Source organism: Ochotona curzoniae, unplaced genomic scaffold (genome assembly GCF_017591425.1).
Source record: "Ochotona curzoniae isolate NIBS_2020 unplaced genomic scaffold, NIBS_Ocur_1.0 patch385, whole genome shotgun sequence".
NCBI lineage: Eukaryota > Metazoa > Chordata > Mammalia > Lagomorpha > Ochotonidae > Ochotona > Ochotona curzoniae.
Window position 1 is genome coordinate 1 of NW_024466956.1, and position 21,436 is coordinate 21,436.

Below are 21,436 nucleotides of genomic sequence, written 5' to 3' on the forward strand. Positions count from 1 at the left end.
AGTGGTTGAGTCATTTTATTGGACTTTTGGCAGCTGGCTCTGGGGCTGCATCTGCTTTTGTGGCGCCCAGGTGAGGCCACCTCAGGGGACCCAGGGGTGCATGCTGGGGCCTTCTGTGGAAAGTGCCAGAGATCCTGGCTGTTTTTGCCAAGCATTAACAATAAAGTAATCGTAGAACAGTGTCTGCTAGTCACTCAGGTCTTCCTGCAGCCACATGGAGGCACGGAGCTGTCCTAATGCAGATGCAGTTTTGTCTTTGCCTCAAATAGTGCCAGCTGCACTTTCCTTCCTCTGAAAGGTGGCTCTCTTCAGCAGGCGCAGGGGGCCTGGGCTGTTCTCCTTCTGATTTCCTCCACCAGGTCTTCCCTCCGCACGTCCACCTAAAGGGAAGGAGAGGAAGGTGGTCTGAACAGCTTCTACCCCACTGTTCCCAGCTGGAAGCAGGAACTTGTCCCAACAGCTGAGGGGAGATGGTGCTTTTTGGGGGTGCCAATCTAGTGGAGGTTTTAACCTGCCACAGCCACAGGTTGTGCACACCCTTGGGTTTTGTAAGAGTTGGTACTAATGCGAATGCCAGACCTTTCTTGGGTCTTGAAGTGCCATGGGTCTGCCAATGTGGCATATACTCCCTTGTCCTCCAGCCTTGCCTGCTGCTCTCTCACCTCTTCCCTGCTGGCCACCGAACGCAGCTTGATGACCCCGTCCTTGAGCTCCTGCTCGCCAATGATGGCCACCAGTGGGATGCCCGCCTCCTCACAGTACTGCAGCTGGTTCAGTAGCTTTGGGTTCTTCTTGTAGAGTAATTCAGCCTGTGGGGGATTACGGTAGACAGTGAAGGCTCGGGAGTAATCTCCTGGGGGGGTGGTCCCAGGCTGGCACATGACTCTGAGCTACATCCTAGGATGTCATAGCAGGAACCAATGGGGAGGAGTATTTATGCAGTTTATGTTTAGCCCTCCCAAGTAGGCCGCAACCCTGGGGTTTACATCCCATACCTTGATTCCAGCATCCCACAGCTCAGAGACAAGCTTCAGTCTCTCCTCCAGAAGCTTCTTCTGTGCGGATGCCACAAGGACCTGAGTCTCGGTGGTCCGCACCTTCTCCTCTAAAGCCTGTGGTGGGGAAGGCAGGGAGCAGGAGAGTCAGAGCTGAGCTGGCACCCTCCAGGAGCAAACATAGCTTCCTGCCTCTGGTCACTAAGTAAGCTCCAACAGGGAAAGGACCCAGTATTCTCCAGCAAGTGGGCATTAGGTGGTGTACAGAGAGAGACAGAAAAAAAAAAATGATCTGACCTATAGCTACCACTTGCCAGAATAACCAAGGTGCCTTATTTACAGTGACTTCAAGTTCATCTCTATTTAATACTTTAAGGGCCCACAAGAACATTCACTCAGAAATACTACTGTAAACCTCCCAGACAAATCTGTCCTGGCAGTAGGAGTCACCACCTATTATATGCCCATTTAGGAGACTGTCTCTCATACATCAGTTATAAGGAAAAACTTAGGATGTGTGTGAGTAAGGGGTGATGGAAAATACTGCTGTAGTTCTTGGACTTCTAGAAAACTTAAAAATTATTCTTTATTTTTTTTGGAAGATCGAGTTACAGTAGAAGGAAGAACAGAGAAATCTTCGATCCACTGGCTCACTTTCCAGCTGACAACGCTAGGGCTGGGCCAAGCCAAAGCCAGGGGTTGCTTTGTGTGGTTACAGGGGTACAAGCACTGGGATTGTCTTCTGCTGTTTTCCTAGGAGTATTAGCAGGGAGCTGGATTGGAAGTGGAACAGTGGGACTCAAACTGGTGTCCACTGGAGATGCTGGTGTTGGATGCAGGGGCTTTACTCATTATGCCCTGACACCAGCACCTGGAAAACTGTTTTCATAGTTTTTATAAGATGCCTAATGGAGCAGTGACCTCAACTGAGAAACTTATGTGCTTACACACATAAGAACAGGATGTGATATGTTGTGGCATAGTGGGTAAAGCCACTGTATTTGCTGCTGGCGTCTGAAATCAGCAAAGTTTGTGCTCTAGCTGCTCCACTTCCAATCCAGCTTCCTCTAATAAACCTGGGAAAAGCAGCTGAACAGGACCCAAGAGAGCATTCCTATGCAAAACCCAGATGAAATTTCTGGCTTTGGCCTGGCTTAGCTTTGGCTACAGCTGCCATCTGGGGAGTAAACCAGCAGATGGAAGATCTCTCTGTAACTCTGGCTTTCAAATAAATAATAATTCAAAAAGAATAGGAGCAGTGAGCAGTTGTTAGAGCATCCCTAGAGGATGAAATGCCCTGGCAACTGAAGAACAGCAGCCAAAGCCTTGGGACTCTGAGGTCTAAGCCTTATGATCTTCAGGCACTCTAGGTGCTAAGGAATCAACACGGCCATTGGTGACATACCAGAGCCTCAGGGCCGCCCACTTGGAGACAGCGCTACAGAGTGTTGAGGTGAGACCCTGCAGTTAACTGTCAAGATGGCAATCCTGACTCTGTCTTTTCTGATCTGGCTGCCTGCTAATGTGCCTGGGAGGCCAGGGGAGCATAGCCCACACCTAGGCCTCTATCACCCACATGGAGACGGGGACGGAGTCCCTGGGCTGGCTCAGACTTAGCTGTACAATGCTCTTTGCTCCACTTCTTTCACATAAGCTCCTTACCCAAAGCAGTGCCACTTGATCCCTCAGACATCAAAGACAGCTTAGACACCATTACCTGCCCACCCGCCTTTGACCTACCTCTAGTCTCTGCTCCACGATGGAGAAGATCCGTTCCACTCCAATGCTGAGTCCCACACAGGGCACCTTGCGCCCTTTGGGGTCGAACATGCCCACCAGTCCATCGTAGCGCCCTCCAGCAGCCACACTGCCCACACCCAAGGGCTCTTCCCCTGCCTGAGCTGGGGTCTGTAGCAGCACTGCCTCATAGATCACCCCAGTATAGTAGTCTAGCCCTCGAGCAAGACTGAGGTCAAAGGAGATCTGTGGAAAGATGACAATGGTCAGTACTAGAGTAGCAGCAGGGACCTGAAACCCCAGCGATCAGCCAGGACACTCATTTCCAACGGGACTCACTTTGTCATTAATGCCAAACAGCGTCAGGTACTCAAACAGCAATTTGAGGTCTGTCAGGCCTTCCACGGCCTGTTTATTTTGAGACAGCTTAGGATCCTGAAGCAGTTGCTCAACCAAGGACACTCCACCTAGGGAAAGATTTGTGTCCAGACTGACAGGCACAAGATAACGGTGGGGGAGGGGCCATCTTGCCTGGGTTCTGTGCGTGCACATGCATGCATGAACACACCCACATATGGGAATCTCAGCTTCAGGGAGGTTGGGACAGGGATCAGCAACTGGGGAGGCTGGGGTCTACTCCTCACCATGCTGTTGGACGTAGTCACCAATGCGGTCGGCCACCTCGGGGGCAAGGCCTTTTTCTCCCACCATCTCATTCTTCACTTCCTCCCAGGGCACCTGGGCAGAGAGATACCAGTCAGGAACCCTGCAGCTTCCCTCTCAGAAGAAATATAGACCTTTCTTGAAGAACCGTCTGGAAGCAGAGGCTACCCTTTGACCTACATCCTCAGACTAAACTTCTGGTGGGCATGGAGGTAGGCACCTTTTACTCCTAATCTCGATTCCCAACTCTCAGGGTAGAGTGATATCTAGGCAAAGAAGAGTGAGGTGTTGGGTCATTACCTTGTCCAGCTTGTCCACCGAGGAGCATATAGTCCGGAACTTGGCATCAGGAACTCCACAGACGGCAAACATTCCATCCAGGATGCGCCGATCGTTAACCTGATGGGGGTTGGCCGACATGACCCAAGGCACAGCAAAGGACTTTTTCACTCAGTGACTTAGGCTCCTGGCTCCTCTGCCCAGACATTCTCCTGTGCAAGCCCAAGCCCAGCCTCACCCTCCTCGCCCCAAGCTCTGACCTTGACCAGGAAGTCGCCTATCTGAAGTGAGCTCAGGATCTCACACATGATCTTCAGGCACTCGGCATCAGGGATCATGGGGTCAAACTGCCCTGCGATGTCAAAATCCTGCAGCAACAGGCATAGTTGTAGCTCCTTAAGGGTCAGCCAACCTGAAGCAGATCCTTCTGGAAGCTCTGTGGAAGCTCCATGAAGGCCTATCCACCCCAAGCACAGATCTTCTCCTTCATTCCCAGTGCCTAATTAGCCTAATAGAAACCCCCAGATTCTTGGGCTTCTCATCACTTTTGATGGCCTTTCCATCTCCTATTACCCCTATAGTATCTATTTCTTCATCATCTTTAATTCCTTCTGGGGCAATTATCTGGTCTTAATCCCTTATTATCTATCCTCTATGCTCAGTCAGAAGCCTTGCTATCAGTCTGGGAGTTTTCAAGTCTAAAATGCAATCTTCTTATCTTTTGTTGTTTTTCTATCACTTCGGATTAACAGAAAAGACACCAGCCATGGAGTTCTTCTCCTGACTTGGCTTTTCTTACCCCTGAGATTTCTTCATCTGCTGAGTATTAAATGTACTCATATGTAAATAGAGATCTTAGGCCATCATCTGGGACAACCAGTTGTTCTGGACTCTAGGAATATTGAATCGATTCTTGCGGCTTGTGAGAATTCTCCATTCTGTCCCACAGCCGCCCATACTCACACACTGGTAGAACTCCCGATATCGGCCCCGGGTCATGGCTGGGTTATCCCGTCTATAGACTTTTGCTATGTGATAGCGCTTAATGTTGGTCAGTTTGTTCATTGCCAAATACCGAGCAAAGGGAACCTGGGAACAAAGGGTTAAGGAGAAAGTGCCTCCTGTGATCATCTGGCAGTTATGGCTCCCAACAGAAGTTGCTGCATCTCACCCCTCCCCGTGGGATCAACTGTGTTACTAGGGAAAGCTGAAGTGTCAAGAGTAAGGCTCCCTTCTCTTTGGCTGTGACTCCCCTAGACCAGGCTGAGCTCAGCACAGGGCTGGACAGCTTGACCAGAGCAGGCAAGGGCCCATGTGGGATCTCTAGGCAAGTGATTCTCTGCAAAGCCTGGAGACAGCTTACTCAAGATTTAGACTGATAATGCGGTGCTCTGTTTAGCCAACTCATAGCTTGCAGAAATAGTTCCCCTAGCTGCTAAGCCTCATGGTTAAACCTACCTATGTCTCCTGTTCCCTACACCTGAGGCTAGGAACAGCCCTACCCTAGTGAGGGCCAGTCCATCCAAAGTGTCAAGAGCTCTGGCTTAGAAAGATACAGTGAGGTCATAGCGAAGGGACAGCAACTCGCCGCCCTGGTCCTTCAGGTCATAGATAAGTTTAGAGTCTTCCCCATACTTTCCAGTCAGTGTTTCCTGGAAAAAAACAAACAAACAAAACAACAACAACAACAACAAAACAGAAAAGTGATTACATAAATATAACAGATTAAAAGAACATAACAATTTTTAAGAAAATTTTGAAAACAAAAGTCCACTACTCTAATGTGACATTTTAATCTGTCCACATTACTCTTTTTTTTCACATTACTCTTTATTCCAATGCTTATGCAACTGACATAGTTAAAATAAAAGGACAAACAGCATTTTGTATTGATTCTCTGCTTTCTATGTTGTGACATAACTGAAATATTAATTTTTAAAACATGCATAACATTCCAGTGAGAAGGGCCCAGCACAGTAGCCTAGTGGCTAAAGTCCTTGCCTTGCATGCGCTGGGATCCCATATAGGCACAGGTTCTAATCCCAGCAGCCCCGCTTCCCATTTCGGCTAGTTGGTGAGTGAACCAGTGGGTGGAAGATCTTTCTGTCTCTCCTTCACTTTGTAAATCTGACTTTCCAATAAAAATATATAAATCTAAAAAAAAGAAAAAATTCCATTGAGAAGAAGCTCTATATTTTCTTCCTAATCTTACACTGTTAGATGTTATCCAAATTTTCAAAGCATTTTCCCTGACATTTAATAAGTATATAGCTTTTTCCTTTTAATAATATTTTTGTCTTAAGGATAAACTTCTTTGAATGCATTAATAGAGCAGCAAACATACATATGTTTCATAATATTTGAGATTTGAACAATGTCAGAAACCCAGAGTCCTATAGGTGTTAGAGAAGTCCTTTCCTATTACGTCAGCAGGAAGTGCTAACCTATTTCACTTCATAGGTTGGCAAGGAGTAAAAAGTCCAAAGGGTCCCCGGTATGTAGAATCAGAAAGAGCCATGTATTGGTTGATATTATGGGCTGAATTAAGTCTCCTAATCTCCAAATTTTTAAGATGAAGTTGTAAACCCTATTTACCTCCACATGATCCTTAAATAGGTAATGAAGCCAAAATGTAGTCATGAGGGCAGGCTGCAATCCAATACGATTGGTGTCCCCATAGAAGAGGAAATTTGGACACATGGGGAAAAAGGGAGGACAGAGGAAGGAGCTACTCTTCTAAAAGCCATGGACAGATTCTTCCTTGGGGCCCGAGGAGGAACCACCCCTGCCAACACCTTATCTCAGACTTCCAGCTCCCAGAGCTGTGAGAAACCACACTTCTGTTGACTAGTGAGTGTACCCAGTCAACAGCACTTCGTTATGGCGGCCCAAGCAAACAAACGTAGTTGGTACAGGCATAAATGGGTATAATCTTTTGACCTAGAAATTTCATTTATATGAATTTATCCTACAGATCAATGTCTACCAGTAGTAGACATTGTCCTAGGTTCTGAATATCTATTGACAAGCACAATGCAGGCCACGCCTATAGCTGAGGATCTTCCAATGAGAGCCAGCCACTACGTTCAGGCAAGGAAAAAATCAACAGGTGATTTCACACAGACACAGATGCTCTAGGGGGAATAAAGCCGGCTGATGTGACAGACAAGGGCTATGTCAGGGCAAGGCAGCTGTTTGAGGACTGGCATTTTAGCTGAGATCTGAAATTAAAACCTACAAAATAATTTCATCTGAAATCAAAGTCAAGTAAAAACCGAGGAAAAGGGAACTCAGAAAAGGGGAGAACAAGGACAAAGGCCTTAAAAAAAAAAGACAGTATGTTCTAGAAATAGAAAGAAGACCAGATCAGTGTAACGGGAAAGAAGAAAAGCATGAGAGTCAAATCCTGTAGAGGTCTACAAATCCAAGTAAAGAGTTTGGGTTACATTTTAAGTATAAGGGGATCACTGATATTTAAGAAGGGAGTGATAAAATATGCATTTATTATCTTAAATTCTTATTTACTTATTTAGGGAAGGGAAGGGAAAGAGAGGCCGAAAGAAAGGACTGCCAGTGTACTCCTGGTTCTCTCTCCAAATGTTCACACAGGCACTGGGTTGGACTAGTTTGGAGCTGGAAACTCAAAGCAGGTCTCCCATATGGGTGGTGGGGACCCCGCACTTGAGCCATCACTGCTGCCCATCAGGGTCTGCATCAGCAGGAAGCTGAAATAAAGAGCTGAGCTCAGGACCCCAGGCCTGGGACATGTGCATTTTCACTGTTGTGCCAAATGCCTGCCCCTCTGATCTGTGTAATGTGTGTGTGTATGTTTCTTTGAAGTTGTGTTTGTTTTCTTTGAAAGGCAGTTACAGAGAGAAGTGAGAGAGGTCGATTTCCATATGCTGGTTCACTCCCCAAATGGCTGCAACACAAAGACTGGGCCAGACAGAAGCCAGGAGGTTCTTCTGAGTCTCTCATGTGCATACATGGCATAAGCATTTGGGTCATTAGCAGGGAGTTGAATGAGAAGTGGAGCAGCCAGAATTCAAATAGGCGTCTATATGGAATGCTGGTTCTTTCAGGTAGTGGCTTAACCAGCTATACCATCACGCCAGTGCTAGCACTAGTCTAACATATGCCATGGATTTCACTGTAGAAAGGAGCTAGAACAACTCCACTCGTTAGAAGGACTCTCTTTTGGAAGCCACAGACACAACCAAGACAAATAAAAGCCCACTCCATGCCACTTCCGTCCCCCTCACTGGGGAAAGCCTGCGCCCATCACAGGAAGGGGGTCTTAAGGCCCTCTCTATTGTCACCAGTTTCTCTTTAAATAACCTCACCTTCAGTTCAAACACAGGTGTATCAATTACTTCTGCACCATGGCGCTTGAAGCAGCGGATGATGACATCAAACACCTTCTCTCGAACTGCCATCTGCCGGGGACTGTAGTCTCTTGTGCCCTTGGAGTCAAATAAGAAGCAGTTATTAACAAATAAATGGATGACTTCAACAATGAAAAAAGCAAATCCTACTCCAAACTGGCCACTGAGTTATAACAGAAGCACAATTCCCTATTAATCCTTAATCCATTAGCTATTAACCTCCCAGATTCTATTTCCATTTTGGCTTGGTTCTATTTTGGAGTATTTCTAATACTCTTACAACTATTTTCTCCAAGCAGTTTTTCTAAAAACCCTTTCTAGAAATAACAGAATATTTCCTTGCCTAGCCAAAAAATACTTACCTGATAAAAAGAATATTACCAATTCAAGCTAGGACAACTAGCTGAATTCTAAATTCTACCAGCAGCTTTTCTCTCTCAATATAATTATTCCTTTAAATCCTAATTCACAGTACTATTTGTTCTCTAATTTCCTTCTGACAAAGGTATGGGCAGAAAGATACTATTTTTCTCTGCTTATCATGGGTCATTTTTTTTTAAAAAGATTTGTTCATTTTTATTGGAAAGGCATATATAGAGAGAAGAGAAGAGACAGAGAGGAAGATCTTCCATCCATTGATTCACCCCCCCAAGTAGCCACAATGGCTGAAGCTGAACTGATCTGAAGGCAGGAGCCAGGAGCTTCTTCCCAGTCTCCCATGTGGGTGCAAGGTCCCAAGGCTTTGGGAACATCTTGACTGCTTTTCCAGGCCACAAGCAGGTAGCTGGATGGGAAGCAGGGTTGCCGGGATCAGAATCGGCACCCATATGGGAACCCAGTGCATGCAAGGCGAGGACTTTAGCCACTAGGCTACCAAGTTGGGCACCATGGGTCACTTTTATCATATATATCATTATTGCAGTTGTCAGCAATTTACAGCTTATCTTACATGATAGCAGTTTTCAAAAAATAAACAAATAACTAAAAGGACATCACAACAGAGAAAAACAATACATTTACAAAGTCATGTCTGTAACTTCAGGCCTAGTTCAGAATCGGGGCAATGCTATTTTAACTTTGTGGCTAAAGTAACAAAGCCTTTTAACTGAAAAGAGATACCTGATTCTCTCTACTCTCATTCTATTTTACACCAGAGCATTATAAGATCAGGGTCAATGGGACTGTAATACCATCTGGGTTGATCCTCTCAGGAAGTTTCCAGCCTTTGTGGTCACTTGGGAGGTGACTCAATGGATGGAAGATCTTCCTGTGTATCCCTTCTCCTCTCTGTACTTTGCAATAAAAAAAAAAAAGTGGACACAAGTTAAAAGTGGAAGTCAGGACATTTTCATATGGGATATTGACATTCCAAGTGGCAGTTTAACCAACGATACTCACCTAGTGGCTAAGGTCCTCGCTATGGGCACGCAGGGAATATGGGAATATAGGTGCTGGTTCTGGTTTTGGCAACCCCACTTGCCGTTCAGCTCCCTGCTTGTGGCCTGGGAAAGCAGTCACGAGCAGCCCAAGGCTTTGGGACCCTGTACCCGTGTGGGAGACACGGAAGAGCTCCTGGTTCCTGGCTTTGGATTGGCACAGCACCAGCTGGCGTTCCAAGTGGCAGTTTAACCAACTATGCACAATGCCTGCCTCTCAAAGACTGGTTGTAGTACAGGATCTGAAAGCCACATCAATGAATTCTTCCTTTTGTGATATCAAAATTCCTAGTCTTTCAGTTACACAGGAAACCAGGCTAGACAAACTCATAGAGGTAGAAAGTAGAACAGAAAATACTAGGTGCTGAAGGGAGTGGGGCAGGGAGCCGTCACAGTGGGAAATTTTAATTTGAGATAATCAAAGTTTCGGAGACAGTGGTACACAATGTGAGTATATTGCAGGAGGTGTTCAAAAAGTTCACAGAAAATGCTTATTATGAAAAGAAGAATTCATGGATTTAAAAAAAAATTACAACAAAAATTTTCCAGAAACTTTAGAAATGTCTTCATGATACTGAACTACATATTTTATTTATTTTCTTTCAACAGAGAAATCATTTTATTAAACTACACTGAGATGACCATCCCTGCTTTTAGGATGAAGCACTTTGTCTATGAACATACAGACTTCTATATCCTAAAAAGCCAAGGTGTCAAAGCTCTTGTTACAAAAGCCAAATAGTGCAAGCTTTTGTTAATCCTTATCTTGGAGGAAACCAACAGTCTGTAGGGTAGATTTTTCTATGTTCATTAAACTTGAAGAAAGCCTAAAGGGAAGCCACAACATAGCCAACCTGAACAAAGGGACAGAGGAGGAAATAGCTTTGGGGTTAAACTACATATTTAAACTTTTTTTTTTTAGATTTGTTTATTTGGAAGTCATTTACAATGAGAAAGGAAGAGATGTTCCTGGTTCACTCCCCAGACAGATGTAACAACCAGGAATTTTATCTGAGTCTCCCAATAGGGTGGCAAGGTCCCAAGTACTTGAGCATCTTCCTCTGCTCTTCCCCAGTTATTAGCAAGGAGTTGAATCAGAAGTGAAACCTCGGAGCCTGGCACAATAACTCAGTGGCTAAATCCTCACCTCGCAAGCTCTGGGAATCCCACATGGGCTCTGGTTCATGCCCTGGTTGCTGAACCTCCCATCCAAATCCCTGTTTGTGGCCTGGGAAAGCAGTCAAGGACAGCCCAAAGCCTTGGGGCCCTGCACCCATATGCATGACCAGCAAGTAGTTCCTGGCTCTGGGCTTGGGATCAGCCCATTGTGACCACTTGGGGAGTGAATCATAGTATGGAAGATCTTCCTCTCTGTCTCTCCTCCCCTCTGCATATCTGCCTTTCTAATAAAAAAAAAAAAAAATCTTTAAAGACATATATCTTTTTTTTAAACCTTCCCTTTTTGAAAAAAAAGTATTTGTTGAAGAAAATGAGACATTTGTCCTTTAAAACCTTCACATTTTGTATTTGATTCACAATATATTTTAAATATGTCATTTAGCATGTTTATTAAATGGCATCACAGAGCATGATGTAAACTCATCACAGTTCAGAGACCTGATTAAATTCAGGTTCCATGTTTGGCAAGAATACTTCATGGGTGGTGCTACATACTTCTTATTGCAACACATCAGCAGGAAGACAATGTCTGGCTGCTCATCTTTTAGCAATGTTAAGACTGATCGTTAACTTTGAGGAAGCCCAACATATCACAAAGCATCCATTACATTTTCTATGTCTTCCAGTTTGCATATTCATTGACCATCATTGCTTCATTGTTTTACTCTCTATAATCTTTGAAAATGAGTTATATATAGTAAAAAAAATGGTTCTGTGAGTTCAAGTCCAAAGGGTTCATCTTAACATAAGGAAGACATATTCTTCTCTCTCCTTCTGAATTCAATCCCAAATACACACATTAAACACTTATTTTTGAGCACCAAGCATCAGCATCAGTAAATAAGCTACACAAATAACTACTGAAAATCGATACTTGAAGGTGCCCATATTCTACCTGGATCACTCTTTTTCACACCCCTGGTGACCTCCCACCCACAGGTTCTCTCCATTACCAGGTGACTTCCTGGAGGGAACTTTTTAAAAAATTCCCCGACTCCCTCCAAGCATCCTGTGGATTCTTTTATTTCACTAGCTACAATCACGATGGGGTCATCTGTCCTCACTTTGTCTCCTGTGGGATCGTGTAAGCTCCTTGAGGACAGCATATATGGTCTCCCAGTATATATCCAGTGGCTTGCACAGTTCCAAGGACGCAAGGAGCACTCAGCACTGCATGAAGAGGGAGCAGCAGGCTGAGTCCCCTAACACCCAGCTGCCTTGCTAGGGTCATAGCACAGTGCCTTGCTCCCACTCCCGCCAGCCACCCGCCCAGAACAGCTGTCATCTCTGCAGCCTTTGAGGCCCTCATCCGCGACCTGGGTCGGCTGTAAGTGGTATTCTAGACTGCCTCAGAGGTTCCCAGCAGGCAGGCTGTTACCTTGGGGGTTTTGAGCACAAACTTGTGTTTGGTGTCATCAGGGCCCAGCTGTGCCTTTAGCTTCAGCAGTTTCGCCACCTCCTCCTCTATCTGTGAAAGAAAGACGTCGCTGAGCTAGGGCTTGGCATCAGTCACTTCCCTTCCCTCCCCCCAACCCACCATTCATTCAATATTCCTCCAGCATCAGGCTTCTGGGCAGATCTGTCTAGCCAAGCCTAGCTTTGCTTCTCTGGGGACACACCCAGCCACATCCCTCCCAGCCCGGTCCTTCTCCCGCTTGACTGTCTTCTATTTAAGACGACTCGAGTTTTAAATGCTTCCCTGGCTTAGCCGCGGCCCCTCGGCTGCCCCGAGTCGCACCTGTTCTGCGCTGGCCTTCTGCTGCTTGAGACCCCGCACGTGTTCTCCCTGAAGCCGCACCAGCTCCTCGAGCGCCGCACGGTCAGCCATTCCCGCCGTTCACTGAGGCTGACTCTGTCCACACCCGCTGACTCGGTCCACACCTGCCCTTGTTGGCCTCAGCCTTCACATTCGGCCTGGATGACTTCCGGCTATCGAGTCGCCAGTCCGGACGCCTAGAGAGTCTCTGGCGGGCCCTAACATCACTTCCGGTACCTACTGGAAGCCTTGACTGAGGACTAGTGGCGCTCAGCCGGCTGAACCGGTAACGCTCCTTCTGTGTTCCTTACTCGGGATCAGCCTACTTGCTTGGGTCGCGTCTTTTGGGTCCTGTCGCGGAAAGCCGGCCTCCTGCGCATAATGCCGCAGCTCGGACTTCTGCCCAAGAGGGCCTGGGCCGCAATCTTCCGCCAGCTCCTGCGACCACCGCGATGCGCGTGTCCCCAGGCGGTCCGCTGTCACAGCCAGGTGAGGCTTTCTGCTCAGGTATCTCCATTCCCCCGGGCAAGGCCTCCAGGTCTGCAAGCAGGGACTCCTGCAAGCCAGTACTCCAGTGGCATGGCCACCAGTTTTGCTGGAGTTTCCACCATGAACTGAGGATTGAGGGTGATTTGTCGTTTAATCCATTACAAGAGGAGCTGGAGTTTGTACTTCTATGTTTATAGTCGCTGAAACAGGCTGCAAGATTAAATAATTTTTTTCCCCAGGCTGCATAGTTAGGGAAGATTTTCACACAGATCCAAACTCTTTTCTCTGAAATTTAAAGCCAATTACATTCATAATTCCTAAGCAAACTACATGGACATTTACACTAAATGAGCTGACTAGAGGTCATGAAGTAGATGGAGTGCATGTTGGCATTTACTCAGAGTGAATTTCCAAAGAGCACGTTTGGTTCTCAGAGATTTTTAAATTTTGGAATTGCAGTTGCGAGATTGTGGGCTTGGTGAGTTTGGACTTGCTTTGGAGAAATGAGCCGCCAAAGCATGAACGGAGCACACCCTCTGTTTCTGGAATGTTCTATAGGCAGCAGGATGCAAATATTTGATTACTTTTCAGTCACAGCACTCTATATATATCAGTCAGGAAATGCCTTCAATTTCATTTCACTGGCTTGTTCTTTGGCTTCAGGTCAGTTCTGTCTTGGGGTTGCATTTGTCACATCTTCAAACTTGATAACCAGTGCGATCTTACATTTTCTTCCTTTTGCTGTTTGAGTAGGATCTGAGAACTGGAGACTGTACTAATTCTTGCCTGTGTTTGGTGCTGGGTTGTTTGTGCCTTTATTGTTTTCAGGGGCTTAAAATTTTTCAAATATTCAAACACTCTGGATAGAGTGAATAAGCTTATATAGCAGAGATCTGGTGTCATGTATGTGCCATGCATGACTCATGATTGTTCGTGCAGTGTGGGTTCTGGGGTGCAGGGAGGTGAGACTGGAATAAAGTGGAGCCAGGCTTTTTGTTGCTCATGATCAAGGGGCTTTGCCCCTGTGTGGCTTCTGGGCTCAGAGATGTTGGCAGGTCTGGCCAGTGGCCACAGGAGCTACAGTTCACATTTCTTCTGCCAGGCTGCAGAGTCAGTGTTGACATCGCAACTGAAATCACATCAAGAAACACCAAATTTTGTCATCAAGACCCCAAAGGTAGGTGCACTTTGTCCACTCTGCCCCATTAGACTGCTTTGGAAGATTGACTTGTGTTTTGATCATCTCTCTGCCTCCTTTTAATGCCCTTCTACATTAAATTTAAAAAAAAAAATAACCTTACTATTCTTTGCTACTGAGTGGAGCTCAGAGTCATGAATTCGTAAGTTTTCGGCTTCATACTTTAAATTATAGGAAGTTTAGCTCTTTGTCTTACATTGTTTTTTTTTGTTTCTTTTCACTGTGACTGTTTTTGGTTTCCAGGGCACTAGGGATTTTAGTCCTGAGCAGATGGTTGTGAGGGAGAAAATTCTTGATGTGGTTGTTAGCTGTTTCAAACGTCACGGAGCAAAGGGTCTGGATACTCCGGCATTTGAGCTGAAGGTATGGGAAGAGGAGCTCCTGAAACCCCATTTCTACCCCGGCCTTCAGGGTCCCAAAGAGCTTCTCATCTGCTCTGTCCTCATTGTTTGCACGATGACTGCTTGTGTTTGACTCCTGAAGGAAATGCTGAGCGAGAATTATGGAGAGAACTCGGGGCTCATCTATGATCTGAAGGACCAAGGTGGAGAGTTACTGTCCCTTCGCTATGACCTTACAGTATCCTGAGTGCTGGCACCTGACCCATCTTTGTCAGATCCAGAGGGCTTCCTCTCAAAGGCCTCTAGGACCAAACAGGTACATTGGCCTCAACCTTCACCTCCAGTTTCTCCCAGAAAGCATTTCTACCAGCAGAACCTTGCCTAGGGCCTTGTCATTTTACTGTAATGTACATCCGAGTCCTCTGGAGAATCTTATAAAAACACGCCTGCCTGGCCCCAGAGGTGCTTACTTCCGTAAATGGAACAGAATTCATCATCTGCATTTTTGACACTATTTCTTATACATCAGATGCCAAGCATTTCAAAGCCTTTGGGATGGTGGGAAACAAGACAGACAAGGTCCTTGTTCTCATCCCCACTGGATGAGATCTGATTCATAGAGGCCCAGCTTTGAACCCTATGCTCTAGGCCTAAGCTTTGTATTTATTATTCCTTAACCAATTTATGTGAGATCCCTTTTGCTCGTTATCTGGCCATGAATAAATTGAAGAAGATGAAACGCTACCATGTTGGAAAAGTGTGGCGTCGGGAGAGCCCAACTGTAGCCCAAGGCCGCTACAGGGAGTTCTGCCAGTGTGTAAGTGACCTGATGGGGGCCCAGAAGGCTGATAGTTCTGGGAACTGACTGATCATTTGAGAATATTTCCTCTGTTTTCTCTTGTAGGATTTTGACATTGCAGGTCAGTTTGATCCTATGATCCCTGATGCAGAATGTTTGAAGATCATAAGTGAAATCCTTTCTGGGTTACGGCTGGAGAACTTTCTCATTAAGGTGAGGTCAAGGCTAAGGTTTGGGAAATAAGTTCAGTGGCTTGATGCTTTTAACATAGGTGACCCCAGCCTTTAAACCTACAGTTCTAGGACTTTATTAGTACAGTTACTTATCTGTCTATCTACCTGCATTTATTACATTTCCCGGCATCCGTCTACCTACCTACCTACCTATGTCCACTATTTCTGCGAATCTGCTTTCCAGTCCCTTTTATTAGTGGAGCAAATAAGAATTGCTATGGTTTTGACAGAAAGGACCCTGACAGGGTACCTGCTTATTTGCACTGAGTTCACAGGTCAATGACCGGCGGATTATAGATGGGATGTTTGCTGTCTGTGGTGTTCCAGAAAGCAAGTTCCGTGCCATCTGCTCCTCAGTAGACAAACTAGACAAGGTAACAAAGAAGAGCTTCTGGAGACCCACTCTGGGTTTCTGCACTGCCCTCAAAGCAAGGAGATGGTGGCTGGGAGTGAGCTTTTATTGCTGGAAGGGAGGGAGACATTCTAAAGAAAGATCTGATTTCTGCTGTACAGTGAGACTGACCTGGATTTCTTAAGCTGTCCCTGACTTTACTGAGCGTGCTGTTAGCTGCTTGTGGCATATCCTGAATGAAAATATCATATCCTTTTCAGTTGAGAAAGAAGGCGGTCGGGCTGAGCTAATGTTTGGGTGTTCATACAGATGTCTTGGACAGATGTGAGACATGAGATGGTGGCAAAGAGAGGCCTGACTCCGGAGGTAGCTGATCGAATTGGGGACTATGTCCAGTGTCGTGGTAAGAACGAGGGTCTAAGAGCTATGGTAGGACAAGACTGAGGGTGATGGGTTCAAATTCTATCTCTGAAACAATTTTCCACAGTTGTGCTAAGCTTGCCTAAATGTAATGTCTCTCTTACTTACTATATACTTTCTTTTTTCTATTTTTTTTTAAAGATTTATTTTTATTTTTATTGGAAAGGCGGATATACAGAGAGCAGAGACAGAGAGGAAGATCTTCCTTCCGATGATTCACTCCCCAAGTGAGCGCAACGGCCAATGCTATGCCGATCCGAAGCCAGGAGCCTCTTCCGGGTCTCCCACGCGGGTGCAGGTTCCCAAAGCTTTGGGCCGTCCTCGACTGCTTTCCCGGGCCACAGGCAGGGAGCTGGAAGGGAAGTGGAGCGTCCGGGACTAGAACCGGCGCCCATATGGGATCCTGGGCGTGCAAGGCGAGGACCTTAACCACTTGTGCCATCGCACCGGGCCCTTTTCTATTTTATTTTTATTTTTACTTTTATGGTACAATTCTATATAGGCTATGGGATTTCTCCTACTCCCTCACCATATTCCTTATTTCCCCCAAATTGTGATAATAGTATAGTACTTCATATGCAGTCATAAGTCCATATACTTTGTGTCTCCTGGTGACAAAGGTACAGACAGAGGAGGTGATTCTGATTATATGAGACCAGGATCTTTTTCTCTCTTTTTTTTTTCTCTTTTTTTAACTTAAAAAATTTATATATTTTTACTTGAAAGAATTACAGTGAGAGGAAGAGACAGAGAAAGAAAAATTCCATCTCTGGTTCATTCTCCAAATGGCCAGGAGAGCTGGTCTGAAGCTGGGAGCCAGGAGTTTATTCCAGGTCTCCCACAGGGATGCTGGGACTCAAGGCCTTGGGCAATACTCCACTGCTTTCTCAGGCCATTGACATGGCACTGGATCGAAAGTAGATGAGCCAGAACTCAAACCAGTGCCCATATATATATACTAGTGTGCCAGGTAGAGTATTAGCTTGCTATACCACTGTACTGGGCCCCCAATTTGTTTTATTTTATTCTTTTTTAAAAAGATTTCTTTCTTAATTTGAAAATCAGTTACAGAGAGAGGGAGCGACAGAGAACTGTCATCTGCTGGTTCACCTCCGAAATGGCTGTCCACAGGTGGAGTCTGAAGTCAGGATCCAGGAACTTCACTTTGGTCACCCATATGAGTGCAGGGGCCCATTCTCAGCTGCTTTTCCAGGCACATTAACAGAAAGCTGGGTTAGAAGTGGAGCAGCCAGGACTTGAACTGCAGCTGACAGCTTTACTTGCTATACCTCATCAATGGCCCCTTTTTTTTTCTCTGAAAGAGGGCTGGTACTTTGGTGTAGCAGGTTAAGCTTCTGCATGCAGCACTGGCATCCCATGCGGGCATTGGTTTGAGTCCCAGCTGCTCCACTTTCCATACAGCTCCCTGTTAATGGCCTAGAAAAGCAGCAAAGGATGGCCCAAGCCTTTGGGCCTCTGTACCCACATGGGTGACCTGCAAGAAGCTCCTGGTTTTGGTCTAGCCCAGTTGTATTCTTTGTGGCTTTTGGGGAGTGAACTCACAGATGGAAGATCTCTCTTTCTCTCTCTTCTCTGTATGTTTCTTTCTCTCTGTGTAACTCTACCTTTCAAATAAAAGTAAATAAAATCTCAAAGAAAGAAAATCAGGGCCCAGCCCGGTGGCCTAGTGGCTAAAGTCCTTGCCTTGAAAGCCCCGGGATCCCATGTGGGCTCTGGTTCTAATCCCAGCAGCTCTACTTCCCATCCAACTCCCTGCTTATGACCTGGGAAAGCAGTCGAGGACTGTCTAAGGCCTTGGGTCCCTGAGCCAGCGTGGGGGGACCTGGAGAAGGTTCCTGCCTCCTGGTTCGGGTCGGCGCAGCACTTGCCGTTGCGCTCACTTGGGGAGTGAATCATTGACAGAAGATGTTTCTCTCTGTCTCTCCTCCTCTCTGTGTATCTGACTTTGTAATGAAAATAAATAAATCTTAAAAAAGAAAAGAAAAGAAAATCAATGAGAAGAATTAGCTGGGGCACATAAAGCATACATAAAGTGAAACATACCTTAGTGAACAGCACAGATGTTATTGCTCGCTATTTTTTGCTGTAGGTGGTGCATCCTTAGTGGAACAAATGTTCCAGGACCCTAGGCTGTCACAGAACCAGCAGGCCCTGGAGGGCCTGAGGGACCTGAAGCTGCTGTTTGAGTACTTAACACTTTTTGGAATCGCGGAGAAGGTAAGCGGAGGTAACAGTGGGCCTTCTGGAGGGTTCTGTGCTCTCAGGAGACCAAGTCCCCTCTGGGCCTTGTCCTCACAGGTCTCTTTTGACCTGAGCCTGGCTCGGGGCCTGGACTACTACACAGGCGTGATCTATGAAGCAGTCCTGCCAAAGACCCCAGCTCAGGCTCAAGGGGAGTCCCTGAACGTGGGCAGTGTGGCTGCTGGTGGCCGCTATGATGGGCTGGTGGCCATGTTTGACCCTAAAGGCCACAAGGTACCCTGCGTGGGACTCAGTATTGGCGTCGAGCGGATCTTCTACATTGTGGAGCAGAGGATGAAGGTAGGTGCTAGATGGAGGTAGGTGAGGCTGGAGGCCTAGAAGCCTTATTTCTAGAATATAGAAGTACTATTTTTCTGACAATTTTTAAAAATTTATTTATTTTAAAGTTAGCATTAAAAAGAGAGAGAGAGGGAGAAACATAGAAAGAAATCTTCCATCTCCTGGTTCACTCTGCAAATGCCCACAGTGGCTGAAACTAGGCCATTCTGAAGCCAGGAGTCAGGAACTTCCTCTGGGTCTCCCCGGTGGGTGCAGGGGTCCAAGCACTTGGGCCCACCATCTCCTGCTGCTTTTCCAGGTTTATTGGCAGAGGGCTGGATGAGAAGTGGAGGGGCTAGGACTTAAATCAGTTCTAGTATGAGGCCACTGCTAGGCCCCAATGCTTCACCTGGCCACAGTGCCAGCCCCCTCCCAATTCTTGTTTGTTTTCTTGTTTGGATTTGTTGTTTCAGTGGAAGATTATTTGTTTTATTTCTGCTTTTATCAGACTGTTGGTGAGAGTGTGCGAGTCACAGAGACTCAAGTATTTGTGGCCACACCCCAGAAGAACTTCCTCCGAGAACGGCTGAAGCTGATTGCTGAACTTTGGGATGCTGGGATCAAGGTATGGTGGAGCTGACACGTCAGCCATATAAAGTTCTGGAGCCAGGCCCATTTACCTTGGTTCTTGGGTAGAATGCAAAACCCTTTTAGTTACCTTAGAATAGCTTCTTAGGGTTGGAGAGCTAGGCATTTGATTTTTACTGCCTTTGGAATGCATATGCAGGGATTTGTGTGCTTGGTCACTTCTGAACCCTCTGTCTCAATCCCTTCCAGGCAGAGATGCAATACAAAAACAACCCTAAACTATTAAGTCAGCTGCACTACTGTGAACACACAGGCATTCCACTGGTGGTCATTATTGGTGAGCAAGAACTGAAAGACGGGATTGTGAAGCTCCGCTCAGTAGCCAGCAGAGAGGAGGTAAGTGGGGACAGGCAGGATCAGTGCAAGTATTTCTGCCTTTCCCAGATTCTGTAAGACATGTGTATAGTACTGCTGAGGAAATAATTCCAGGGTTTATAGTGATGGTGATGAATGGAGACCCACCCAAACAGCCATTGTAGCCAGTGAGTATTAGCTGGAAGTATCTATCGAAAGGGAAATAAAATCAAAATGGATGTTTTAGAGACTGAGCAACAGAGTGGAATTAGAGCAGGTGCTACATCCCTTTAATCCTGGGGATGCATATTCTTCAGGTTACCTCGAGCCCACACTACACGCAGAGTAAAATGAATCTGACAGTACTCAGTGTGGTAGTCTAGTGGCTAAAGTCCTTGCTTTACATGTGCCAGGATCCCATGTGGGCGCTGGTTGGTATCCTGGTGGCCCTGCCTCCCACCCAGCACCCTGCTTGTGGCCTGGGAAAGCAGTTGAGGACGGCCCAAGGACTTGGGATCCTGCACGCATGTGGGAGACCCGGAAGAAGCTCCAGGCTCCTGGCTTTGGATCGGCTCAGCTCCAGCCACTGCGGCTGCTTGGGGAGTAAATCAACAGATAGAAAATCTTCCTCTCTGTCTGTCCTCTCTGTATATTGGCCTTTCCAATGAATAAATAAATGAATAAATCATTAAAAAAATTAATCTGACAAAGCAGTAATTATGGAGCAAGAGTCATTTTCTAGTTTGTCACTCAGGGTTCTCTTGTGTTTCAGGTGCATGTTAAACGGAAAGATATTGTAATTGAAATTCAGAAGCGACTGTCTGAGTCTTGATCTTTGAAAACCATCTAGTGCTGTTTGTAGAAAAAATTCCATCCAAGACAGAATTCCTGCTGGATTTCACAACAGCTGGCCAGGATGAGTGACAAGTGCCTTCTACCTCCTCCGTCCTTCCCGGTACAGCGCTATAGAAGGCCCCAAGGACTGCTGGGCTACTGAAGCAACTGCTCTGCGTGACTGCAGATGATTGGGATGTGAAAGAGACGTTTTCTAACTGCAGAGGCAAATAAGGAGTGCTGCAAAGCACCACCAAGAGGTGCTGAGCCAGTTGCTGTAAGCATGGCTTGGCTTTGGGAGAGTTACCTCAAGCTGTGGATTCTGAACCATTGAGATCAGAGGCCAGACACAACCACCTTCCACAGCAGCTCCGGGAATTTGTCCTCAGCCAACCAGTGGCACATCCAGGGAGTTTTGGAAAGAAAGCAAGAAGTAGTGGCTGCTGTTTCCTTTGAGGACAGGCATGCCTTCCTAAGGGCATGGAGTACTCAAGTTGATCTGTTGTCTCTCTGGCCCCATCCTCTGTACTAGTAGGATGGAGCTGCCGTCTGTCTAATCCTGATTGTTGAATTCAGTAGGTGGCAAGATGGAGATCTGCTATACCAGAGTCATGCTCGGACTAGTTCGTGCCCTGCCGTTCTAAGAGGTGGTTGACTGATAATGTGAAATAAAATACTAACTGTGGCAGTTTGAATGTTGTTTTATTAAGGGATGGGTATGCGTATTGTCAGAGAAAGCCTTCAGTGTATGCTGGGAAATTTGGTGAGCTGCAAGTATCCGCCCTGAGGTGGATTCTGTGCACGGAACAATCACAGCCTCTTCCTCACCTGTTGTCCCTCAAGGTGGAGGGAGGAGT

The 21,436-nt window shown here is 46.2% G+C and overlaps 2 protein-coding genes across 11 annotated transcripts; one reads left to right on the plus strand and one right to left on the minus strand.

The window, feature by feature from the left end:
• Positions 1 to 139: 139 nt before the first annotated feature.
• LOC121167530 (histidine--tRNA ligase, cytoplasmic) lies at positions 140 to 12,585 on the minus strand. Of its 6 annotated transcripts, none has more exons than XM_040996992.1 (13): positions 12,413 to 12,585; positions 12,053 to 12,142; positions 8,018 to 8,137; positions 5,231 to 5,326; positions 4,698 to 4,763; positions 3,935 to 4,042; positions 3,696 to 3,794; positions 3,377 to 3,470; positions 3,072 to 3,199; positions 2,736 to 2,978; positions 996 to 1,112; positions 663 to 809; positions 140 to 380 (listed from the first exon to the last, which is right to left on the minus strand). In XM_040996992.1, the coding sequence occupies exons 1-13, from the start codon at positions 12,500 to 12,502 to the stop codon at positions 309 to 311; spliced, it is 1,470 nt and encodes a 489-aa protein (XP_040852926.1). In that variant the 5' UTR covers positions 12,503 to 12,585; the 3' UTR covers positions 140 to 308. The 6 variants fall into 6 exon arrangements, with proteins under 6 accessions (XP_040852926.1, XP_040852925.1, XP_040852928.1 ...); XM_040996991.1 differs by having other exon boundaries at positions 4,638 to 4,763; positions 12,413 to 12,583; XM_040996994.1 differs by lacking the exon at positions 8,018 to 8,137.
• Positions 12,586 to 12,700: 115 nt separating this feature from the next.
• LOC121167532 (histidine--tRNA ligase, mitochondrial) lies at positions 12,701 to 20,892 on the plus strand. Of its 5 annotated transcripts, none has more exons than XM_040996998.1 (13): positions 12,701 to 12,937; positions 14,022 to 14,096; positions 14,361 to 14,480; positions 14,601 to 14,696; positions 15,150 to 15,275; positions 15,363 to 15,470; positions 15,766 to 15,864; positions 16,152 to 16,245; positions 18,373 to 18,500; positions 18,582 to 18,824; positions 19,312 to 19,428; positions 19,641 to 19,787; positions 20,518 to 20,892. In XM_040996998.1, exons 1-13 carry the CDS (start codon positions 12,812 to 12,814, stop codon positions 20,575 to 20,577), a joined length of 1,539 nt encoding a protein of 512 aa, XP_040852932.1. In that variant the 5' UTR covers positions 12,701 to 12,811; the 3' UTR covers positions 20,578 to 20,892. The 5 variants fall into 5 exon arrangements, with proteins under 5 accessions (XP_040852932.1, XP_040852931.1, XP_040852935.1 ...); XM_040996997.1 differs by having other exon boundaries at positions 12,701 to 12,919; XM_040997001.1 differs by lacking the exon at positions 18,582 to 18,824 and having other exon boundaries at positions 12,701 to 12,919.
• Positions 20,893 to 21,436: the final 544 nt, after the last annotated feature.